This window comes from Nicotiana tabacum, chromosome 16 (assembly GCF_000715075.1).
Source record: "Nicotiana tabacum cultivar K326 chromosome 16, ASM71507v2, whole genome shotgun sequence".
Lineage (NCBI taxonomy): Eukaryota > Viridiplantae > Streptophyta > Magnoliopsida > Solanales > Solanaceae > Nicotiana > Nicotiana tabacum.
In genome coordinates, this window is record NC_134095.1 from 139,293,016 (window position 1) to 139,312,911 (window position 19,896).

General features: G+C 38.7%; 2 protein-coding genes across 2 annotated transcripts; both read left to right on the plus strand.

Moving 5' to 3' along the window:
* Positions 1-1,903: 1,903 nt before the first annotated feature.
* On the plus strand, positions 1,904-2,660 carry LOC142170432 (uncharacterized). Its single transcript, XM_075232339.1, has 3 exons — positions 1,904-2,074; positions 2,202-2,414; positions 2,523-2,660. Exons 1-3 carry the CDS (start codon positions 1,904-1,906, stop codon positions 2,658-2,660), a joined length of 522 nt encoding a protein of 173 aa, XP_075088440.1.
* A 2,308-nt stretch (positions 2,661-4,968) lies between these two features.
* On the plus strand, positions 4,969-5,892 carry LOC142170433 (uncharacterized). Its single transcript, XM_075232340.1, has 2 exons — positions 4,969-5,280; positions 5,371-5,892. The coding sequence occupies exons 1-2, from the start codon at positions 4,969-4,971 to the stop codon at positions 5,890-5,892; spliced, it is 834 nt and encodes a 277-aa protein (XP_075088441.1).
* The last annotated feature ends 14,004 nt before the right edge of the window (positions 5,893-19,896 follow it).

Sequence of the window (19,896 nt, forward strand, 5' to 3'; positions counted from 1 at the left end):
TACATCTTCTGTTAAAATGGTCATAACTCCTTGTGGAAATATCCAAATGATATACGGTTTAAATATTTAGAAAATAGACTCGAACATCTTTCATTTGATAGGTTGCAAACCATATAAATCTTTATATATTCCGAGATATGAGATTCTAAAGTCGGCTCCATGCATCAGAAAATTCTGTCGAAACTGCTCCACCAACCATCTTCAATCGATCATAACTTTCTGATAAAATATCCAAATCATGAATGGTTTAACTTTTTGGAAGGGCTACAACTTTCATGTTTTGCAAATTTTCTGATTCCTTATCTATTGCAAGATATGAGCTTTCAAAATTGACTCCTCGCATCAGAATTTTTTTGGCGAACAGCTGCTGCAACAGATTTCAGCATATTTTCTTTGTCCGAAATCCATTCCGTTAACCTTCGGAAATCCACCCAAGGCCCTCAGGAGCTTAACCGACCATACCAAAATGTCCCAAAACATGATACGAACTCGCTCGAGGCCTCAAATCACATCAAACAATGTCGAAATCATGAATCGCACTCCAATTCAAGCTTAATGAACTTTAAAATTTCAAACTTCTACTTTCGGCGTTTAAACCTATATGATTAACCTCAAATTTTACTCACAAGTCATATTTGACATTACGGACCTACTCTAACTTTCAGAATCGAAATCCAACCCCGATATCAAAAGTCCACTTCCGGTCAAACTTCTCAAAAACTTTCAAATTTCTCTCTTTAGCCAAATGATTCTAAAATGACCCACGGACCTCCGAATTCACTTCCGATCGCACTCCCAATACCAGAATCACCATACAGAGATATTCCCAGACTCATAATCCCAAACGGACATCGATAGCATTGAAATGCACTTCAACCCAAATTTATGAAACTCTTCCAAAAATGCTAACTTCCACAATAGGTGCCAAAATGCTCTCGGTTCACCCAAAACCTGATCTGGACATACGCCCAAGTCCGAAATCATCATACGAACCTGCTGGAACCTTCAAATCCCAATTTCAAGGTCATTTCCTCAAAAATCCAATCCTAGTCAATGCTTCTAACTTAAAGCTTCCGAAATGGGAATTTTCTTTCCAAATCAATTCCAAACTTCCCGAAATTCAATTTCGACCACATGTACAAGTCATATTACCTGACGTGAAGCTTCTCATGGCCTCAAACTGCCAAACAGCATGCTATAGCTCAAAACGACCGGTCGGGTCATTACAATCATTATCAGACTGATGAGGTGTTGGGTCACACTTTCAGTGATGGGTTTGACGAGGCATCAAAAATGAATCTTGACTCAGCATGTGGGGGTAGTTGCATGGCAAGGACATATAGTGAGATCCATATCCTACTAAACAATTTTACTACTAATGATAATAATTGGAAAGGAGATGGGGGACCACGAAGAACACTTAAACAAAAAGGCAGTAGGTGTAATTTAGCTTGATGATTTCTCAGTGATGAGGGTAGATATAGAAAGATTAGCAAATCAGATGAATAAAATGACAATGCACCAAGCACAACAGATGTATCATATGCAATAGATGTCTATTTGCTGCGCGTTATGTGGTGAAGGTCACACAAGTGACATATGCCCCATGAATCCTGAATCCATCTACTATATGGGGCAACAAGCTAGAGGGCCGATGAATCAAAATGCTCAGTATGGTAACACATACAATCCGAACTAGAGGAGTCATCCTAACTTCTCTTGGGATGGAAATCAGAATATCAGGCCTCAAGATAATTATAATCAGCCACCTAAACCCCCACAGCAAGCAGAAGAGAATTTGACTGACATGATGAAACAACTCTTGATGAACAATCAAAAAATTATGGCTGACAATCAACAATTGCGCACAGAGTTTAGAAATCTAGAGAGGTAGTTTGGGCAAATGGCTAACACTCAAAATACTAGAGTTGCTGGAGCTCTCCCAAGTGATATAGAGAAAAATCCTCAAGTCAATGCAGTGATGTTGAGAAATGGGAGAGAGTTGGTAGAAGTGCCTAAGAAGAAAAAGGAGCAGTCTGGGCTCGAAGAAGAAAGAGTGCCAAAATTTGTAGAGGTAGATTAGAGAAACAAAACAGAGTCTGAGCATATATTAGAGAGGGTGCCACCCCCCTTTTCCTCAAAGATTGAGAAAGAAGAATGATGACTACATATTTCACAAATTTCTAGATATGCTGAAGCAGATACACTTGAACATCCCTTTGGTGGACATGCTCCGTGAAGTTCCAAAAGATGCAAAATATATCAAGGATATAGTAGAAAATAAGAATAGGTTAACTGAGTTTGAGACCATCATACTTACTGAGGAGTGCACTTGCAGGATTCAACATAAGCTTTCACAAAAGCATAAGGATCCGGGTAGTTTTACCATCCCCGTGAGGATTGATGAAATTGATGTAGGTAGATCCTTGTGTGATTTAGGTGCAAGTATCAATCTGATACCGTTGTCAGTGTTCAAATAATTGAGCTTAGGAGATCTAAGACCCACCATGGTGATTCTACAGTTAGTTTATAGATCTTATGTTTATCCTAAAGGGGTAATTGAGGATGTCTTGCTGCAGATTGGGAAGTTTATTTTCCCTATAGATTTTATCATCCTGGACTATGAGGCTGATGAGTTAGTTCCTATCATCTTGGGATGACCTCTCTTTGCCATTGAAGATGCAATTATCAAAGTTCAAAAAGGTAAGATGATCTTGAGGGTGGACAATGAAGAAACGGTCTTCAATGTATATCGAGCCATTCAGTTGCCTCATCATTATAAGGACCTGACCATGATTTTTGTGGTAGAGATGAATGAACCAGTCGTAGAGCCAAGTGCATTTAAAGATGATGAACTAGAAAAGACATTGATGTTGTTCAATCACTTGGAAGTTGAAGAAGAGGTTGAGGAGATGTTGCAAATTCTGGATGCAACTTGCGAGTACATAAGAGAAGGATCCTAATTTGAGCCTCTAGATAGGCCAATCGGCCCTCCCCCTAAACCCTCAGCTGAGGAGGCTCTAAAAATGGAACTTAAACCCTTACTATCTTATCTTTATTAGGCATATATGGGAAGTTCTAACACTTTACCTGTGATTGTTTCTTCTCATTTGTCTAAATTCCAGTAAGAAAAGCTCTAAAGGGTGCTGAGGGAGCAAAAGTATGCCATTGGCTGGACAATGTTTGACATAAAGGGTATTAGCCCTGCATTTGGCATGCACAAAATACTCATATAGGAGGGACACAATACTAGCGTGGTACATCAATGTCGCCTAAATCCAATCATGAAAGGGGTGGTAAGAAAAGAAGTGATTAAGTGGCTCGATACATGTATATTATCTCCTATCTCCGATAGTAAGTGGTTAAGCCATGTTTAATGTATACCTAAAAAGGGGGTATGACTGTAGTAGTGAATAAGCAAAATGAATTGATCCCAACTAGGACTATGACTGGTTTACGAATATGCATAGATTATAGGAAGTTGAATATTGCTACATGAAAAGATCACTTCCCTCTCCCCTTCATTGATCAAACGCTTGACAGGTTAGCCGTACAGAAATACTATTGTTTCCTTGATGGCTATTCGGGGTATAATCAGATTTTTATTACCCCAGAGGATCAAGAAAAGACCACTTTTACATGCCTTTTTGGCACTTATCCATTTAAGCGAATGTCATTCGGGTTGTGTAATGCACCTGCGACTTTTCAAAGGTATATGATGACTATTTTTACCGATATGGTGGAACGATTTGTGGAGGTTTTTATGAATGATTTTTCTATGTTTGGTTCTTCTTTTGATGAATGCTTAACCAATCTTGCTAAAGTGCTTTTTAGGTGTAATGAGAATAATCTAGTACTGAATTGGGAAAAATGCCATTTTATGGTACATGAAGGTATAGTGTTGGGGGACAAGGTGTCCAAAGATGGATTAGAAGTTGACAAGGCTAAGGTGGAAGCAATTGAAAACTTGCCACCATCGATTTCAGTGAAAGGAGTTAGGAGTTTTCTGGGACATGAAGGTTTTTATCGCCGATTTATAAAGGATTTCTCAAAAATTTCCTCTCCTTTATACAGGTTGTTGGGGAAGGATGTGTCATTCAAGTTTGACGATGCTTGTCTTAAAGCATTCAAGGAGCTGAAAAAGAAGCTAGTGAGTGCACCAATCAGAGTGGCTCCTGACTGGAAAGACCCATTTGAGCTGATGTGTGATGCTAGTGATGGTGCAATTCGGGTTGTATTAGGCCAGAGGAGGATCAAAATATTTCACTCCATTTACTATGCAAGAAATACTCTCACTCCTACTCAAATAAATTATACTGTGATAGAAAAGGAGTTGCTTGCTATAGTGTGGGCATTCGATAAATTTCAGGCCTATTTAGTTTTCACCAAAGTCATTGTCTACACAGACCATGCAGCTATCAGGTATTTGTTTGAAAAGAAAAATGCTAAACTAAGGCTAATCCGTTAGGTTTTACTCTTGCATGAATTTGACTTGGAGATCTGAGACTGTAAAGGAACAGAGAATCAAGTGACCGATCACTTGTCCAGGTTAGAAACTCAGAATCATGTAGCTAAGGAAGATATCATCAAGGAAACCTTCCCGAATGAGCAATTGTTGGCCTTTACTGCTGGGGAGGTGCCATGGTATACATATTTTGTGAAATATCTAGCAAGTGGAGAAATGCGGCCTGATCTTGAACCCCATTCTAAAAAGAAGTTCTTGCGAGATGTGAGGTCATATGTGTATGATGAGTCGTTTCTATTCAAATTTTGCATCAATCAGTTAATGAGAAGATGTGTACCCGAATTTGAAATAAATGCTATCTTACATGACTGTCATGCATCACCTTATGGTGGTCATCATGCGGGTGACAAAATGGCAGAAAGGTGATGCAATCGGGTTTCTATTGGCCTAGGTTGTTTAAAGATGCCCATGATTTCGTGAAGAGGTGTGATAGGTGCCAGAGAATGGGAACAATTACGAAAAGACATGAGATGCCATTGCATGGTATTATAGAGGTTGAAATCTTTGATGTCTGGAGAATTGATTTTATGGGTCCATTTCCCTCATCCAGTGGGTGTATGTACATTTTGGTGGCCGTTGACTATGTGTCGAAGTGGGTGGAGGCCATTGCTCTTCCTACCAATGATGTCAAGGTTGTTGTCAACTTTGTGAAAAAGCATATTTTTACAAAATTCGACACCCCGAGAGTGATTATAAGTGATGGGGGAACCTATTTATGTAACAAGCTTTTGAACAATGTCTTAGCAAAATATAAGGTCAAATATAAGGTTGCAACAACTTACCATCCTCAAACTAGTGTACAAGTTGAAGCATCAAATAGATAGATAAAACAAATTCTGGAAAAGACGGTTAGTGCAAGTAGGAAAGATTGGGCTGCAAAGCTTGATAATGCTCTATGGGCATACCGGACTTCCTACAAAACTCCAATTGGAACCTCTCCGTACGAGCTCTATGAGCACAAGGCCTATTGGGCGATAAAGAAGCTGAACTTTGATGCAGATTTAGCGGGTAGAAAGCGGTTGATGCAATTGAACGAGTTTGATGAGTTTCACTTGCACGCGTATGAGAATGCCAAGTTATATAAGGAAAAGACCAAGTGTTGGCATGATAAGCATATGCAACATCGTGAGTTCGAACCGGGCCAATTGGTTCTCTTGTTCAATTCAAGGTTGAGACTCTCTTCAGGGAAGCTCAAATCGAGATGGTCCGGCCCGTTTGAGGTAGTGAGAGTGACTCCACATGGTGCAATTGAGCTGCACGTCATAGGTGGTGAGAGAACGTTTTTAGTGAACGGACAAAGAGTAAAGCACTGTTACGTAGGTGACTTTGATCGTCAAAAGGCAAAGGTGTTACTTGCCAATGACTAGACGAGATTCTATATCATGCCGGGATGTTAAATCAGGCGTTTGTTGGGAGGCAACCCAGCTTTACTGCTTTCTTTTAGTTTTGATTTTTCTTTTTATTGTATTATTTTTGTAGTGCTTGTTTTGACTGTGTAGGATTTTGAGCATAGGGAGCAAAGCTAGAGGAAGTGTGCAAAAGTGAGCTAGACGGTGAGAATAAGTGTGGGGTACCCACACAAAGGATCATGCCTGGGGAAGTCTGAGTACCCGTGAGCCGCTATTGCTTTGGCCATTGGCCTTTCAGGGAGTTTCTTGTCCACCCTCGTTATTGTTTTATTTTATTTGTGCATTGGGGACACTGCACTCTTTTAAGTGCGGGGTGAAAGAATTTCTCTAGATAATTAGTAGTAGTATGATAAAAAATTATTAACTTCTTATTTTTGTTTTCGTAGTTGAGTAGGCTAAGAAAAATCGAAAAAATGAAAAAAGTAGAAAAATTGGGAGTTTCCCGACGATGGATCTCATTCGATGGGTTTCTTGAGGGATTTAAGTCGAAAGTATCACGGCGACCCATCCCACGTGTTAGACTTCAGCATTGTCTAGTTGGACAAGGACTTGTCCTATAAGAAAGAGCCGGTATCTATTCTAGACCGGCAGGTTCTCAGATTATATCAAAGAGTTTTTCTTCTGTTCGTGTTCAATGGAGAGGTCAGCCTGTTGAGGCAACGACCTGGGAGTCCGAGTTCGATATGTAGAGCCGATATCCCCATCTTTTCTGCGACTCAGGTACTTTTCTTATGTCCGTTCGAGGATGAACGATTGTTTTAGAGGTGGAGAATGTGATGACCCAAAAAGGTCATCACTCGTTTTGAAAGAAAATTCAGTGTTCCGAGGCCTTAAAAACTTTTTTTGTGTCACCTTGATTTACGTGCACATTCCGGACGCGTTTGTGGAAAGCTTTTATGTGAAAACTAAGTGAAATAAGGAAATTGGCCTTCAAAATTAAATAAAGTTGACTTGGGTCAACATTCTTGGTAAACAGACACGGACCCATGATCCGACGGTCTCGTAGGGTCCGTAGTAAAATTTTGGACTTGGGCATATGCCCGAAAACGAATTCTGAGGTCCCAAGTCAGAGAAATGAATTTTTAAAGAAAATTATTTTCTGGAAAATATAAAGGTTTTCAGAAGTGAATTGATACATTTTCTTGATGGTATCTGACCCGTATCTTGGTTCCGGAGCCCGGTAGAAGTTTGAAATAATAATTAAGATGAATCTGTAAAATTTAGTAAAGATCGTAGTTGGTTTTGTATAAAACGGACCTATAGTTGAGAAAATAGTAACTTCGATGTTCTCGAGTGTTTTCATGAATTTGAGGTTTAATTCATAGTTGTTGATGTTATTTTAATGATTTGATCACGCGAGCGAGTCTGTATGCTATTTTTCAGTTTAGTGTGCATGTTTGATTTGGAGCCCTGAGGGCTCGGGTGAGTTTTGGATAGGCCACAGAGTGAAATTTGACTTAGGAGAATTGCTGGTGTGTTGTAGATGTGTAGCAGGCCTCTGATCTCGCAAATGCGAGATCAAGCATCGCAATTGCGATGCAAGCAGGGGTCGCAAATGCGAAGAACCCAGGGCCAGCCTTGTCTCGCAAATGCGAGGTATACTTCGCAAATGCGAAGTCTTCAGCACAGGCCCAGAAGTCGCAAATGCGATGATTTCTTCGCAAATGTGAAGGAAGCAGGAGTCACAAATGCGATATATATCTCGAAAGTGCGAAGGTAGTAGGGTCCTTAAGGGTTGGCAATCGCGAACCCTGGTCGCAATTGCGACATCAGAGACCTGTTAAATGAATTTCAGACGGGATTTCAACCATTTTTACAACTTTCTCAAAACCTAAACTATCTTGGGTGATTTTCTAAATAAAACATCTTCTCCAAATCAATTGTAAGTCATTTCTAACTCATTTTTCTTTAATCTATAACTTCTTTTCACATGATTTCAAGCCAAAATCAAGGGCTTTCATGGGGGAAATTGGGTAGAACTTAGGATTTTCATATTTTGGGGATTTGGACCTCAATTTGAGGTCCGATTTCAAAACAAATTATATATTTGGGTTCGTGGGTGAATGGTTAATCGGGTTTTGGTTCGAACCTCGAGTTTTGACCATGTGGGCCCGAAGTCGATTTTTGACTTTTTGGGGAAATCATTGGAAAACCTATTTTCATGCATTAAAATTGATTCATTTAGCATTTATTGATATCGTTAAGTAAATTATGGCTAGATACAAGTGAATTGGTGGTTGAAATAAGAGGTAAAGCGATAGTTGAGGCTTGAATTGTGTTCGTGGCATTGAGGTAAGTGTTTGGTCTAACCTTAGCTTGAGGGATTAGGAGTTGTGTCTTATTTGCTATGTGTTAATTGTTGTGTACGACCGCAGTGAGGTTGCTGCCTTCAATCCATCAGGAGACCCGAGATAGTCCTGCAGGCGTCCGCAGGCCTTGGCGTCTCCTTCTATCTTTCCATACTATTTCTTTTATGTATTTCAAAAACAACTTTGTATTTATCTTTTAAGACCCCTATTTGTAGCACTTCTAGACAGTCTGTGAGATTGTGACACCAGTTCTGGGTAGCTTCTGTTTATGGATTTGTATCGGTATTATTATTAAGTTGTTACATTTCATTCTTCCGCTTTATTATTTCCGATGTTTATATAATATTAATTCACAACTGTTAAAGGATTAAAAATGAAAAGGGTTAAAAAATTGTAATGATTGGCTTGCCTAGCTTTCACCAGTAGGCGCTATCACGGCTCCCCAGGGTGGGAAATACGGGTCGTGACATATGCCTTGAGAATAGTGAGTGCTTTGGTTGTGATTGCTTAGGCTCAATTTTTGACTCTTATATAAATACTTTAAATTGTATGATCTTAACTTTGCTTAATTGCTTTGACGTGAGTGTCTTGATGAGTCCAATCATGAGTGAGTTATGTCCCATGTGTGTATGAGGTTGTGTGTTATTTTGTGCATTGCATTTGATGTCTAGAACTTTCCCCGTGTGTTTGCAAAGCGAAGTAGTAATTTTTTTCAGTCTTGGAAGTGATATAGGCATTTCTTTGTCGAGCCAGATATATATATTTTACCTGCCTAATTGTTATGTATCGTAGTTAACCTCTTTGAGCTTGTTATCTTGTTTCATTGGCAGCCACATTTCAAGCATTACCCATTTGTTTGAATTGACCATCTATTTTAAACCTTTTCACCTCTCATGAGTAGTTAAATTGTTATGAAATATATAAAAGATAAAGTGTGGGGTGTCGCGCCCCCTTTTTTCCCTCCGCGGAGAGAAGCCCGGGTTCCGACATTCATATGGGGTAATAACTTATTTCCTTTTGGGATTTGGGTATTTGAAGAGTCGCCACCTAACGGATTATGGTGCGTTAGGGAACCTTGAGTGAATAATTCTTGGATTGATTTGCATTACCAGAGATTTAGGGTAAGGGCTCGAAATAACCTGGAGGGGAAGGTGTTAGGCACCCCTCTTGGTCCACAACGGTGGGTCCCAGCCGAACTTATACTTATGAACTAGTCCTTTAACAAATAAATAATTTAAACACATGATTATAAAGAAGAGCGGGTTTTGGACATTACATGACTCAAATAATGAGACAAAGGAAAGGCTTAAACAAATTGTATACATATGGAAAGTAAAGGGGATTTGGGAAGGAGGGGTCCTAGGTTGGTTAGCCTACAGGATCACTCCACGCAATGCCCGGTAAACACTCCTCAATGAGGGGCTACACGTTGCATTAGCGCACAATCATCATATACTGTTCTACACAAGCCCTCCCATTGGTCATATACTAAAGCGTTCTAGTAACCTTGACAATGTCCTATGCGTGCATTACTCGTCCCTTCCTCGTTGCCCTGGAGGTATTTTAGGACCTCTATTATTTGGGACAGTTCTAGACTTTCCTAAAGTCTTAAAAGGATAAAAATCTAGGCATCAATCAAGAACAACTATGATTGCATTTAAAGAAACAAGTTATAGGCTCACAGTTACCTCTTTAGACATAAGAAATAAGTGCACGTCTTCAAACAATATTGAAATACTTAAGAGAAAATCCTAGAACATGATATCTAGATGAGCAGAGGTTATATAGTGTTGAATTAGGACAATATTTAAAATCTCCATATAGGCTTGCCTAAACGCAGAACAGTGATGTCCTAAAAGCATGATAACTACATTGATGTCGTAAAATAGTGAACAATTTTTTAAACGAACTCTTGAATTCCTATAAGCATGTTGTCTAGTGATAGTAAATTAAGGCAGTGCTTTAAAACTCAATTACAGAAGTGGATAGTTTATTAAGCCAATTTCAAAGTGAACTAACACGAATTAGACTGACTTGTGTAGCTAAATTGATTTTAATTCTATAGGCAGGATTTCTGATTTTAATTCTTATAGGCATGGCATATAATTGTTAAGAGCTGGTGTTGGAACTTATAGGCATGATTTTAGTGAGACAAATATAAATACAAGTAGTAGCAGGAATTGAACTCAATCACTTTACACTCTATAGGCATGGTATCTAATTATGAAGTTGATTTTAAACCTATAGACATGGTTTTTTTATTATTGAAACCTTTTAAATCCTATAGGCATGGTTTCTAGGGTGGTAAAGAAAACATAGCAAGTATATTAACATAACTCTATAGGCATGGTATCTACCCGAGTTACCCCACAGATATGTAACTACCCACCCCTTTTCACTAATCACCACAATGTTGTTTACAAATAATTATTACAGACCAGCTGAATAAATTATATAAACAATACAGAAAAGAAGAAGAACTATAGGGAGCCTGAAGTAGGCCCAAATGGCTTCCCCAAGCCTCCAATAGCCTCAAATGCCAAATTCCATGACAATATCATTGTCTAGGTGCGTCAGATTTCCCTAAGGATCTCAAATATCCTGAGCAATGCTCACACGTAAACTTTATAACCAGAACTGAGTAAGCGCAGTGTGAAAAAGCCAGCTCCAGTGCATCAGAGTTCAGAGGGATCTCACAGAGATCCCAAGGCAGTCACATATTGGAGGGGCAAAACTAAGGACCTAAGAGTAGAGTGGGAGTGCTTGACATAGTTTTGAAAAGGTTTTAATAGGAAAGTAGTATTTGAAAGGACTCAGTAGTTTTATGAATATGAGAATTGTTTAGTGAAATAGTTTTTGACAAGAGTTGTGTAATCATACAAACAACATAACAAACCTTCATACTGGGGTAATTAGGGTTGGGAACACAAAATACAAGCAAACAAAAGTTTTTGCAATAAAGGGGGTAGCTAGTAATGCAAACAGTAAGACATGGATTCAGGGGTGCTAATTAGAACATAGTTATAGAATTAGAGGTTCTTTAGGGGGTTCATGGGATTAGGGATAGCTAATGATACAACACAGGAAGAATTTCAGAACCAACATAGAATCAAACAAGTTAGAGTAACAAAATTACTTTGCAAAGCAAGGTTCATACTAGAGACTCAATAGCAAGTGAACCAACATTCAAAAACAGGGTAGAGCCCAACTTAGACAGACTACAAGTTCATAAAACATGCTGATCCTAAAAGTTATAAGACATAAATAGGTGAAGTAATAGGTCAATTACATGTTGAACACCAAAATAGTAGATAGAAAAGATTAGGAATACGATAAACTAAAGCAATAGGAAACACTTTGGTTTGAAAGCTTGAATTTAAAATCAGAACATACCAATAAAGAGAGTAAACGAAAGGTAAATAATAGGAGAGTGTAATAATTAGCCTTGGCTTGTATCCAGATCATTTAGTAACTATAGTAAGTAGCAAAGAAAGCAGGAGAGCGTTTTTAGTGTGTGAGAGATGTGAGCTTATGTCTATCTCTTCAAAATTGTAGAAGAGAGCAATATATAGTAGTTTGAAAGCTAGGTAAATAAGGTAAGAATCAAATTTTTCAGTGATTGGAGAATCTCGGAATCAATTAAAGTAAAATCAGTCCAAGTTTTCCCTTAATTAAGGGAATTAGTTCAAACGGTAAAAAACAGGTGACAAGTAAGGAAAAAAATCATACATAGATGAAGTATAACAAATAAGGTAAGACTTCAAATAGTGCATGTATAGAACAGGTAATTAGGGCTAGGTACATAAAGTTCTAATTAGGGAAATAATCAATAAGAATCAAGTAATAATGCAGACAAGGTAAGGGAAAATTAACTAAGGCAAGCAAATCAATCAAATTGAGTAGAAAGGTAAGAATCGAAGGTTTAAGGGAAAGTGTTCAAATCAACCCAATAAATAAGGAATTCAGAATATTACATAGCTCAATCAAAGAGAAAGTCATGAAAAGAGTCAGCATGTTTAGCATATAAATAAGGTAAAACATGGATAGTCAGGAATCGACACATAACTCTAGCGAAATTAAACAATACTGATTCGATGAGAAAGATATAGGTCTTAATGTGAACAGTCAAGATGAACACAAGCACATAGAATTAGTGAAAGTTTAGACTAAGAAATTCAGTAGAAGCATATCAAGGCAATACAGTCACGAGAAATCATAAGAACTTAAAACGAGAACCGGTCAGTCATGCTCAAAAACCAAACGAAGAACCTTGAAAAATTAGGGCTTTCAGCATAGGCGAGTTAAGATTGTAGTAGACTCATAGAACCAGTCAAAATATGTGAGAAATAGAAGTTTAAACACAAAAAATCATTTAAACAAAGTTTTTAAAAGAAATTTCGAAAACCCTAGTTTTAGAAAAGGTGAAGAAACACTTGAAATAATATGATTCTTGTAAAGAATCTCAAAGATAATGTAAAACACTCAATAAACAAACTCAGATCGTCCTAGATCAGTATAGATCTAGAAGGTATAGAAAAGAAATTAGGGTTTCGAAAGAGACCCATACAGAGATGAAGAAACTTGCCTAGAGACCCATATATCGTAGCAAATATAGAACGATTTCGCTTGAAATCACACTAGAATAGCTGGGAACAGGCAGGGGATGAACCCTAGATGCAAGTTGGCATGGCCCTGGTCCCTTGAGGGCCTTAAAGAAGGCGAGAATGACATGAGAAAAGCCATTGGAGGCCTGAGAGATGATGGGAGGTCACTAGAGATAGCCAGAGATGAGAGGTCGGCATTTGAAGATTAGGGTTTAGATTGAGAGTTTTTTGTGAGCAGAGAGAATTTTAGGGCGGCGGAGGAGGTGGTGAAAGGAATTAGGTTTGGGGGGGGGGGTATAGTCTAGTTTAATTAGGAAAGGGTGAATCTGGGCCGTTGATCTCAGAGATCAACGACCAAGATTAAGGGGGCCTGGGTGGGGTAAATGTATTTGGGGTCTGGGTCGGGTAATTTAATTAGAAATTGGGCTGGGTATTGGGATTGGATTGGGTCGAATTTTAGGCTGAAATTGAAATAAAATTGGCTAAGTTTTAAATAGCCACTTTCAGTACTATATAATTTATAAAAATAATAAAATGATTTCTAAAAAGTATTTCGTGTACTAAAAATTATTAAAAATAGTTTTTTAATAATTTAAAAATATAAAAGACCCTTTTATGCATTAGTAACGTAATTGTGCCTTAGTAGGGCTAATATTGCGATTATATGCAAATTGGCTTTTAAAAATATAAATGCAATTATAAAGATGCACAAAAATATTTAAACAAATATTTGGCATCAATATAGGATTTGGATGGCTAAATTACCACGACAATAATTTGAAGGATAATTATTGGAAATTTTATAATTAAAAGGGAAAGAAATAAATCAATTCAGAGCTTCTAAAAATATAGAAAAATTATAAAAAAAACTTGTGCATGCTTATATATGCATATATGCTATTTTGAAAGTATATATGTGTATTAAAAAATATATAGGGAAAAATTGAGTATCAATAGCTGCCCCTCTTTACTTGGGAAGGATGAAAGAGTTTTAGGGTAAAGAAATATTGGCCAATTTTGACCGGGCGGGATGCTTTGAAGATAACGTCCTGGCCATGAATCGTTTAGTGAGGGATTCACATGCCATGAAATGATATTCTCGGGCCATGACAAATGGTGCCTGCGAACCATGACGCCTTTGAATAATGATATGCAAATTTGAGGGATCCTCAGGCTATGGCATGGTGTCTTCCGTCTATGAGGATGATTCCTTTTAGACTATGACGCCTTTGGATAGATTGGCGGTATTTCAGCCCATGATATGCAATAACATGATGTTAACAAGACAGTGCTTAGTCTTGTGAAATGGAGGGCAGAGCTTAGCCCGATCGAAAAGCAAATAAATAGTACTGAGATAGAGCAATATTTGTGCGAAAAGGGACAATGCTTAGTCACATGCGAAATGTGGAGGCAAGGATTAGCCTCATACAAATATGGAGGCAGGTATTAGCCTCATGCAAATAGGGAGGCAAGGATTAGCCTCATGCAAATATGGAGGTAGGGATTAGCCTCATGTAGGGATTAGCCTCATGCAAATGTGAAGGTAGGGATTAGCCTCATGCAAATATGGAGGCAGGGATTAGCCTCATGCGAATATGGAGGCAGGGATTAGCCTCATGAAGGTATAGAGGCAGGGATTAGCCTCATGCGAATATGGAGGCAGGGATTAGCCTCATGCAAATATGGAGGCAGGGATTAGCCTCATGAAAATAGGGAGGCAGGGATTAACCTTATGCAAATAGGGAGGCAAAGATTAGCCTCATGCAGATATGTGCGAAAGGTCTTAGTCCCATGCAAAGAGCGAGTAGCAGATAAGAGTAGTGATAGCCGGATGGATAGTAAATTTGGTCCTGTTCGCTGGCCTTGCTTTTCTCCGTTCCGAAGTCCTTTTTAAGTTTCCTTGAGTAACACCTGACTGTTATGGAAATAGAGATTTCAAAAAATATGCAATTGTTGATAAAAATAGAGCTATTTTAGAAATATATTGATACATTAAGTAATTTTGATGAACTAGTGACTGTGGCACATTTCAGAGGCATTGCAAATTTCTCATGTTAGAATTTTGAGGGTCGTCCTCAAAATTCTACCCCAGCTTAGTAGATGATCCTTCGGTTGTTTACGGATGATAGGCCTTGCTGGACCTTCTTTAGAATTTTGAGAATCCTTCTTAAAATTCTACCCCAGTTTCTTAACTGATTACTGACTGTCTGACACATGTTGGCATTGGCTAGACTTGCTCTGGAATTTTGAGGACCCACCTCAAAATTCTGCCCCAGTTTCTGATCTTGGGGGAAATGAAAATTTTATTATAATATGACCGAACCCACAGGGCTACCTACGTATCCTCTCTTAAATGGGAATCAGGTCAAGCGTAGTTCAATTACATCAGATGAGGAAATGTGAATAATCTAAGCATAATATCTCTTGATTGTGTCTAAATTGATTGGTTTTGGCTAGATTTCTCCATCCATTTCTGCAAGTATGAGTGCTCCACCTGTCAGCACCCTGTGAACCATGTATGGAACTTGCTAATTGGGGGAGAATTTTCCTTTGGCTTCATCTTAATGTGGGAAGATCTTCTTCAGCACCAACTGACCTGGTGCAAATTGCCTTGGTTTGACCCTTTTGTTGAAAGCTTTGGACATTCTGTTCTGATAAAGTTGGTCGTGACACACTGCGTTCATCCTCTTTCCATCGATAAGGTCCAATTGTTCATAGCAACTTCTTATCAACTCTGCATCGTTGAGTTCAACATCCTGTATGATTCTTAAAGAAGGAATCTCTACCTCGGCTAGGATGACAGCCTTGGTTCCATAAACCAACATGTAGGGAGTTGCCCTGGTTGATGTGCGAACTGTAGTGAGGTATCCCAATAAAGGAAATGGTAGCTTCTCGTGCCATTGTTTGTGATTCTCTACCATCTTTCTTAGTATCTTCTTGATGTTTTTATTGGTGGCTTCTACGACCCCATTCATCTGGGGTCTGTAGGCGTGGAGTTCTTGTGCTTGATTTTGAAAGTTTCACACATGGCTCTCATCAGATCACTGTTGAGGTTGGCAGCATTATTAGTAACAATGGACTCAGGAACTCCGAATCGGCTAACAATTCAATCCTTGACAAAATCTGCGATGACTTTCTTGGTTACAGCTTTGTAAGATGTCGCTTCCACCTATTTCGTGAAGTAATCAATGGCTACCAGAATAAACATGTGTCCATTTGAAGCAGTAGGATCAATCGTATCAATAACATCCATTCCCCAGGAGGCGAATGGTCAAGGAGAGCTTGTTGCATTGAGCTCGTATGGCAGCACTTTTATCATATCGGCATGCACCTGGAATTGAAAGCATTTATGGGCATATTGGATGCAATCCATTTCCATGGTCATCCAAAAGTAATCGGCCCTAAGTATCTTCTTATCCAAGACGAAACCATTCATATGTGGGCCACAAGTCCCGACATGTACATCCTCAAGTAGCTTAGAAGCTTCCTTTGTGTCGACACATCTTAGTAAACCCAAATCAGGAGTTCTCCTGTACAAGTTTCCTTCATTGTGGAAGAAGTGATTGGACATTCTCCGGAGTGTGCATTTCTGAGTATGGGTTGCATGCTCCGAATATTCTCCCTTTGACAAATACTCCTTGATATCATGGAACCAAGGTTTTCCATCTGTTTCTTCTTCAACATGAGCACAATATGCCGACTGATTATGGATCCTCACCGGAATGGGATTAATATAGTTCTTATCTGGATGTTGTATCATAGATGACAAGGTGGCCAATGCATCGGCAAACTCATTCTGAATTCTGGGCACATGTCGGAATTCTATCTTCGTGAATCTCTTTATTAATTCATGCACATGGTGCAAATATGGTAGTATCTTGGAATTCTTGGTGGACCACTCTCCTTGTACCTGGTGCACAAGAAAATTTGAATCACGGATCACCAGCAGCTCCTGGATGTTCATGTTGATTGCCATGTTGAGCCCTAGTATGCAAGTTTCATACTCTGCCATGTTGTTGGTGCATGGAAATCTGAGTTTAGCAGATACCGGATAATGTTGACCCGTTTCTGATACCAAGACTGCTCAAATACCTGCTCCTTTAAAATTCACAACTCCATGAAAGAACATCCTCTAACCGCCATATGCTTCGGTAATGTCTTCTCCTACGAATGATACTTCTTCATCAGGAAAATATGTTTTCAAGGGTTCGTATTCTCCTCCCACCAAATTTTTAGCAAGGTTATCTGCCAATGCTTGTCCCTTGACCGCCTTTTGAGTTACGTAGATGATGTCGAACTCGCTTAACAGTATCTGCCATTTGTCCAACTTTCCAATCGGCATGGGTTTTTTGAATATGTACTTTAGAGGGTCTATCCTAAATATGGGTATGTAGTGTAGGCACAGAAGTAATGCCTCAATTTCTGAGTTGTCCAGGTCAAAGCACAACAAGTGCGTTGTAGCAGAGAGTACTGTGCTTCATAAGGTGTGAACTTCTTACTCAGGTAATATATGGCTTGCTCCTTTCTTCCTATCTCGTCATGTTTTCCCAGAACACATCCGAAGGCTCCATTCAATACAGATAGATAGAGTAGCAAAGGTCATCCTAGTTCTAGCGGGACCAGAACTGGTGGTATGGACAGGTACTCCTTGATTTTGTCAAAAACTTTCTGACAATCCTCTGTCCAGCTTGTTTCGGCACCTTTTCTCAGCATCTTGAAGATGGGTTGACATATGACTGTGGATTGTGCTATGAATTGATTGATGTAGTTGAGACGTCCTAGGAGCTCATTACGTCCTTTTTGCTCTTAGGTGGTGGAAATTTCTGAATAGCTTTGACTTTGGACGGTGTTGATACCCAATTTTTTTCTGTATATTTTTAATATGCATAAATACTTTCAAAATAGAATACATATGCATATATAAGCATGCACAAGGTTTTTATAAATTTTTCCATAATTTTAAGGATTCAAATTGATTTATTTCCTTCCCTTTTATTTCTAAAATCCCCAATAATTATCCTTTAAATTATTGTTGTGGTGATTTAGTCATTTGATGTCTATATTTATGCTACAATATGGTTAAAATATTTTTTATGCATTTTTATAATTGCATTTTTATATTTTTAAAGCTAAATTGCATATAATTACAATATTAGCCCCATTAATGTATAATTACATTTATTTGCATAAAATCGACATTCTATATTTTTAAAATGTTTAAAATCTATTTTAAATCATTTTAGCACGTGAATTTTTTTTAGAAATTATTTATCATTTATTATAAATTCTATAGGAAAAATTGGCTATTTAAAATATAGCCAGATTTGCCTTTCAATGTCAGCCCAATTTAAACCCAACCCCAGCCCAATTTCTAACTAAATTACCAGACCCCAAACCCTGAATCCGCCTACCCGCTCCAAGACCCATCAAATCCTGGCCGTTGTTCTAAAAGATCAATGGCCATCGTGCGTTTATTCCCTTTTCATCCCAAACGACCCCTAACCCTAGCTCATTATTCAGATACCGCTGTGAGCACATGATTTTTGTTTTGCGCGACAATCGCTCCAAAAGAATAAAAAATAATAACAATTGGTCCTGCTGTACAATTTTTGGATTTCTGTACGGCACTTTGTTAATTATTTGTGACTTTTGCCCATTTTTATTTTTATTTAAAACAAAATACAAAAAATGTGTGTGTCATGCATAATTCAAACCGTAATCCGGTTGATAGAAAATCATAAATAGGCATCTTCGTCCGTGATTTTGTTTTGTTTGATTTTACCTGTTTTGAAATATTTTAATGTGTGTGCAAATAATTGTATTAAGTGTGTATTTAATTTTAATTTGATTTTGCTTAGGTTTGTTTTTAAAATAATAATAATAAAAAAAATCTTCTTCTTCCGGACTTGGGCCAATTTTAAATAAATTGGCCCAAACAAACTCAGCCCAAAACCAGGCCTGCCCGGTCCACACCAGCTAAACACCCAGAGCGTCCAAACGACGTCGTGTTAATCCAGGTTGATCTGGGCCGTTGATCTCAAATTGATCAACGGTCAAGATAGATTCCCCATAACCCACTGAGGAACCCGACCCGTTTCCACCCGGACCAACCCAAACCCTTTACCCTTGAAACGACGCCGTTCCCTGTTAGTCGAAGGATCCTGGCCCTTCATCACACCTCATCCAACGGCCAGGATCCACCTACCCACTAACTATATAAGCTTGTAACCTTACCCTGCCCCCCTATCCAAACCCCAGCCTTCGTCGTCTTCACCAGAACCCCAAACCTTAGAGCCGCCCCTGTACCCTTCACCGTGAAAACCGGCGGCACGGACGCCGGTGACCTTCACCTTAACACCCTAGAATCCCTTTGCCGTCCTGAACATGAATCTGTTAACTACTTAACTCGAATCCCATCCCACCTTCTCGAATCTTCATTTGAAGATTCGAGTCAAAACTCGATCTACACCGTTTAACCCCAGCTTCACACCAGACACTCCCCAGACCCCCCTCGTGACCAAACCATGCTTGGTTTGGTCCGAATCTGACCAGGGAAGCATGAATCCCAGATCTGATTCTTGGAACCATAAGGTTCCTCGTCGATGGGCCGTGTTTTGTTCAAACCAAAGGATTAAGGTCTAATGGACCTTAATCGAAGTGTTTCTCATCTGAGAAACACTTCGATTAAAGCCCGTTCATCCTTAAGAAAGGTCTGTCCAAATCCGAGTTAAGGCTTTTGATTTTTCAAGATTTGAGGTGAGTCTTGCTTTTTCTTTTCTTTTCTTTATTTGTTTTAGTCCATGTGATTGTTCTAAAAGCTGTTCATGTTTGTTGAAATCTTTTGTTTTGAGTTTTATTAACTGTGTCCTGTCCACCTTGCCCGAGCCTTTGTGTTTGATTATTTTCTTTCTTCTACTTGTTCACTGATAATGGTATGTGTAAGCTGTACAATCAAGTGAATATTGAATTGGTTCGTTCATTTAGCTCCTAGGGCCTTTCTGTGTTAACATTGCAATATGAACCCCTTGTGTGATACTGTTAGATGTCTG

Excerpts from the sequence above, each read along its gene's own strand:
- LOC142170432 (XM_075232339.1), top strand. The coding sequence starts at position 1,904 with ATGGCTAACACTCAAAATACTAGAGTTGCTGGAGCTCTCCCAAGTGAT. Across the intron at positions 2,075-2,201 it reads GAGTGCCAAAATTTGTAGAG|ATACACTTGAACATCCCTTT; the intron begins GTAGATTAGAGA and ends ATGCTGAAGCAG. Across the intron at positions 2,415-2,522 it reads TGAGGATTGATGAAATTGAT|TTAGTTTATAGATCTTATGT; the intron begins GTAGGTAGATCC and ends GTGATTCTACAG.
- LOC142170433 (XM_075232340.1), top strand. The coding sequence starts at position 4,969 with ATGGGAACAATTACGAAAAGACATGAGATGCCATTGCATGGTATTATA. Across the intron at positions 5,281-5,370 it reads ATGTCTTAGCAAAATATAAG|ACGGTTAGTGCAAGTAGGAA; the intron begins GTCAAATATAAG and ends ATTCTGGAAAAG.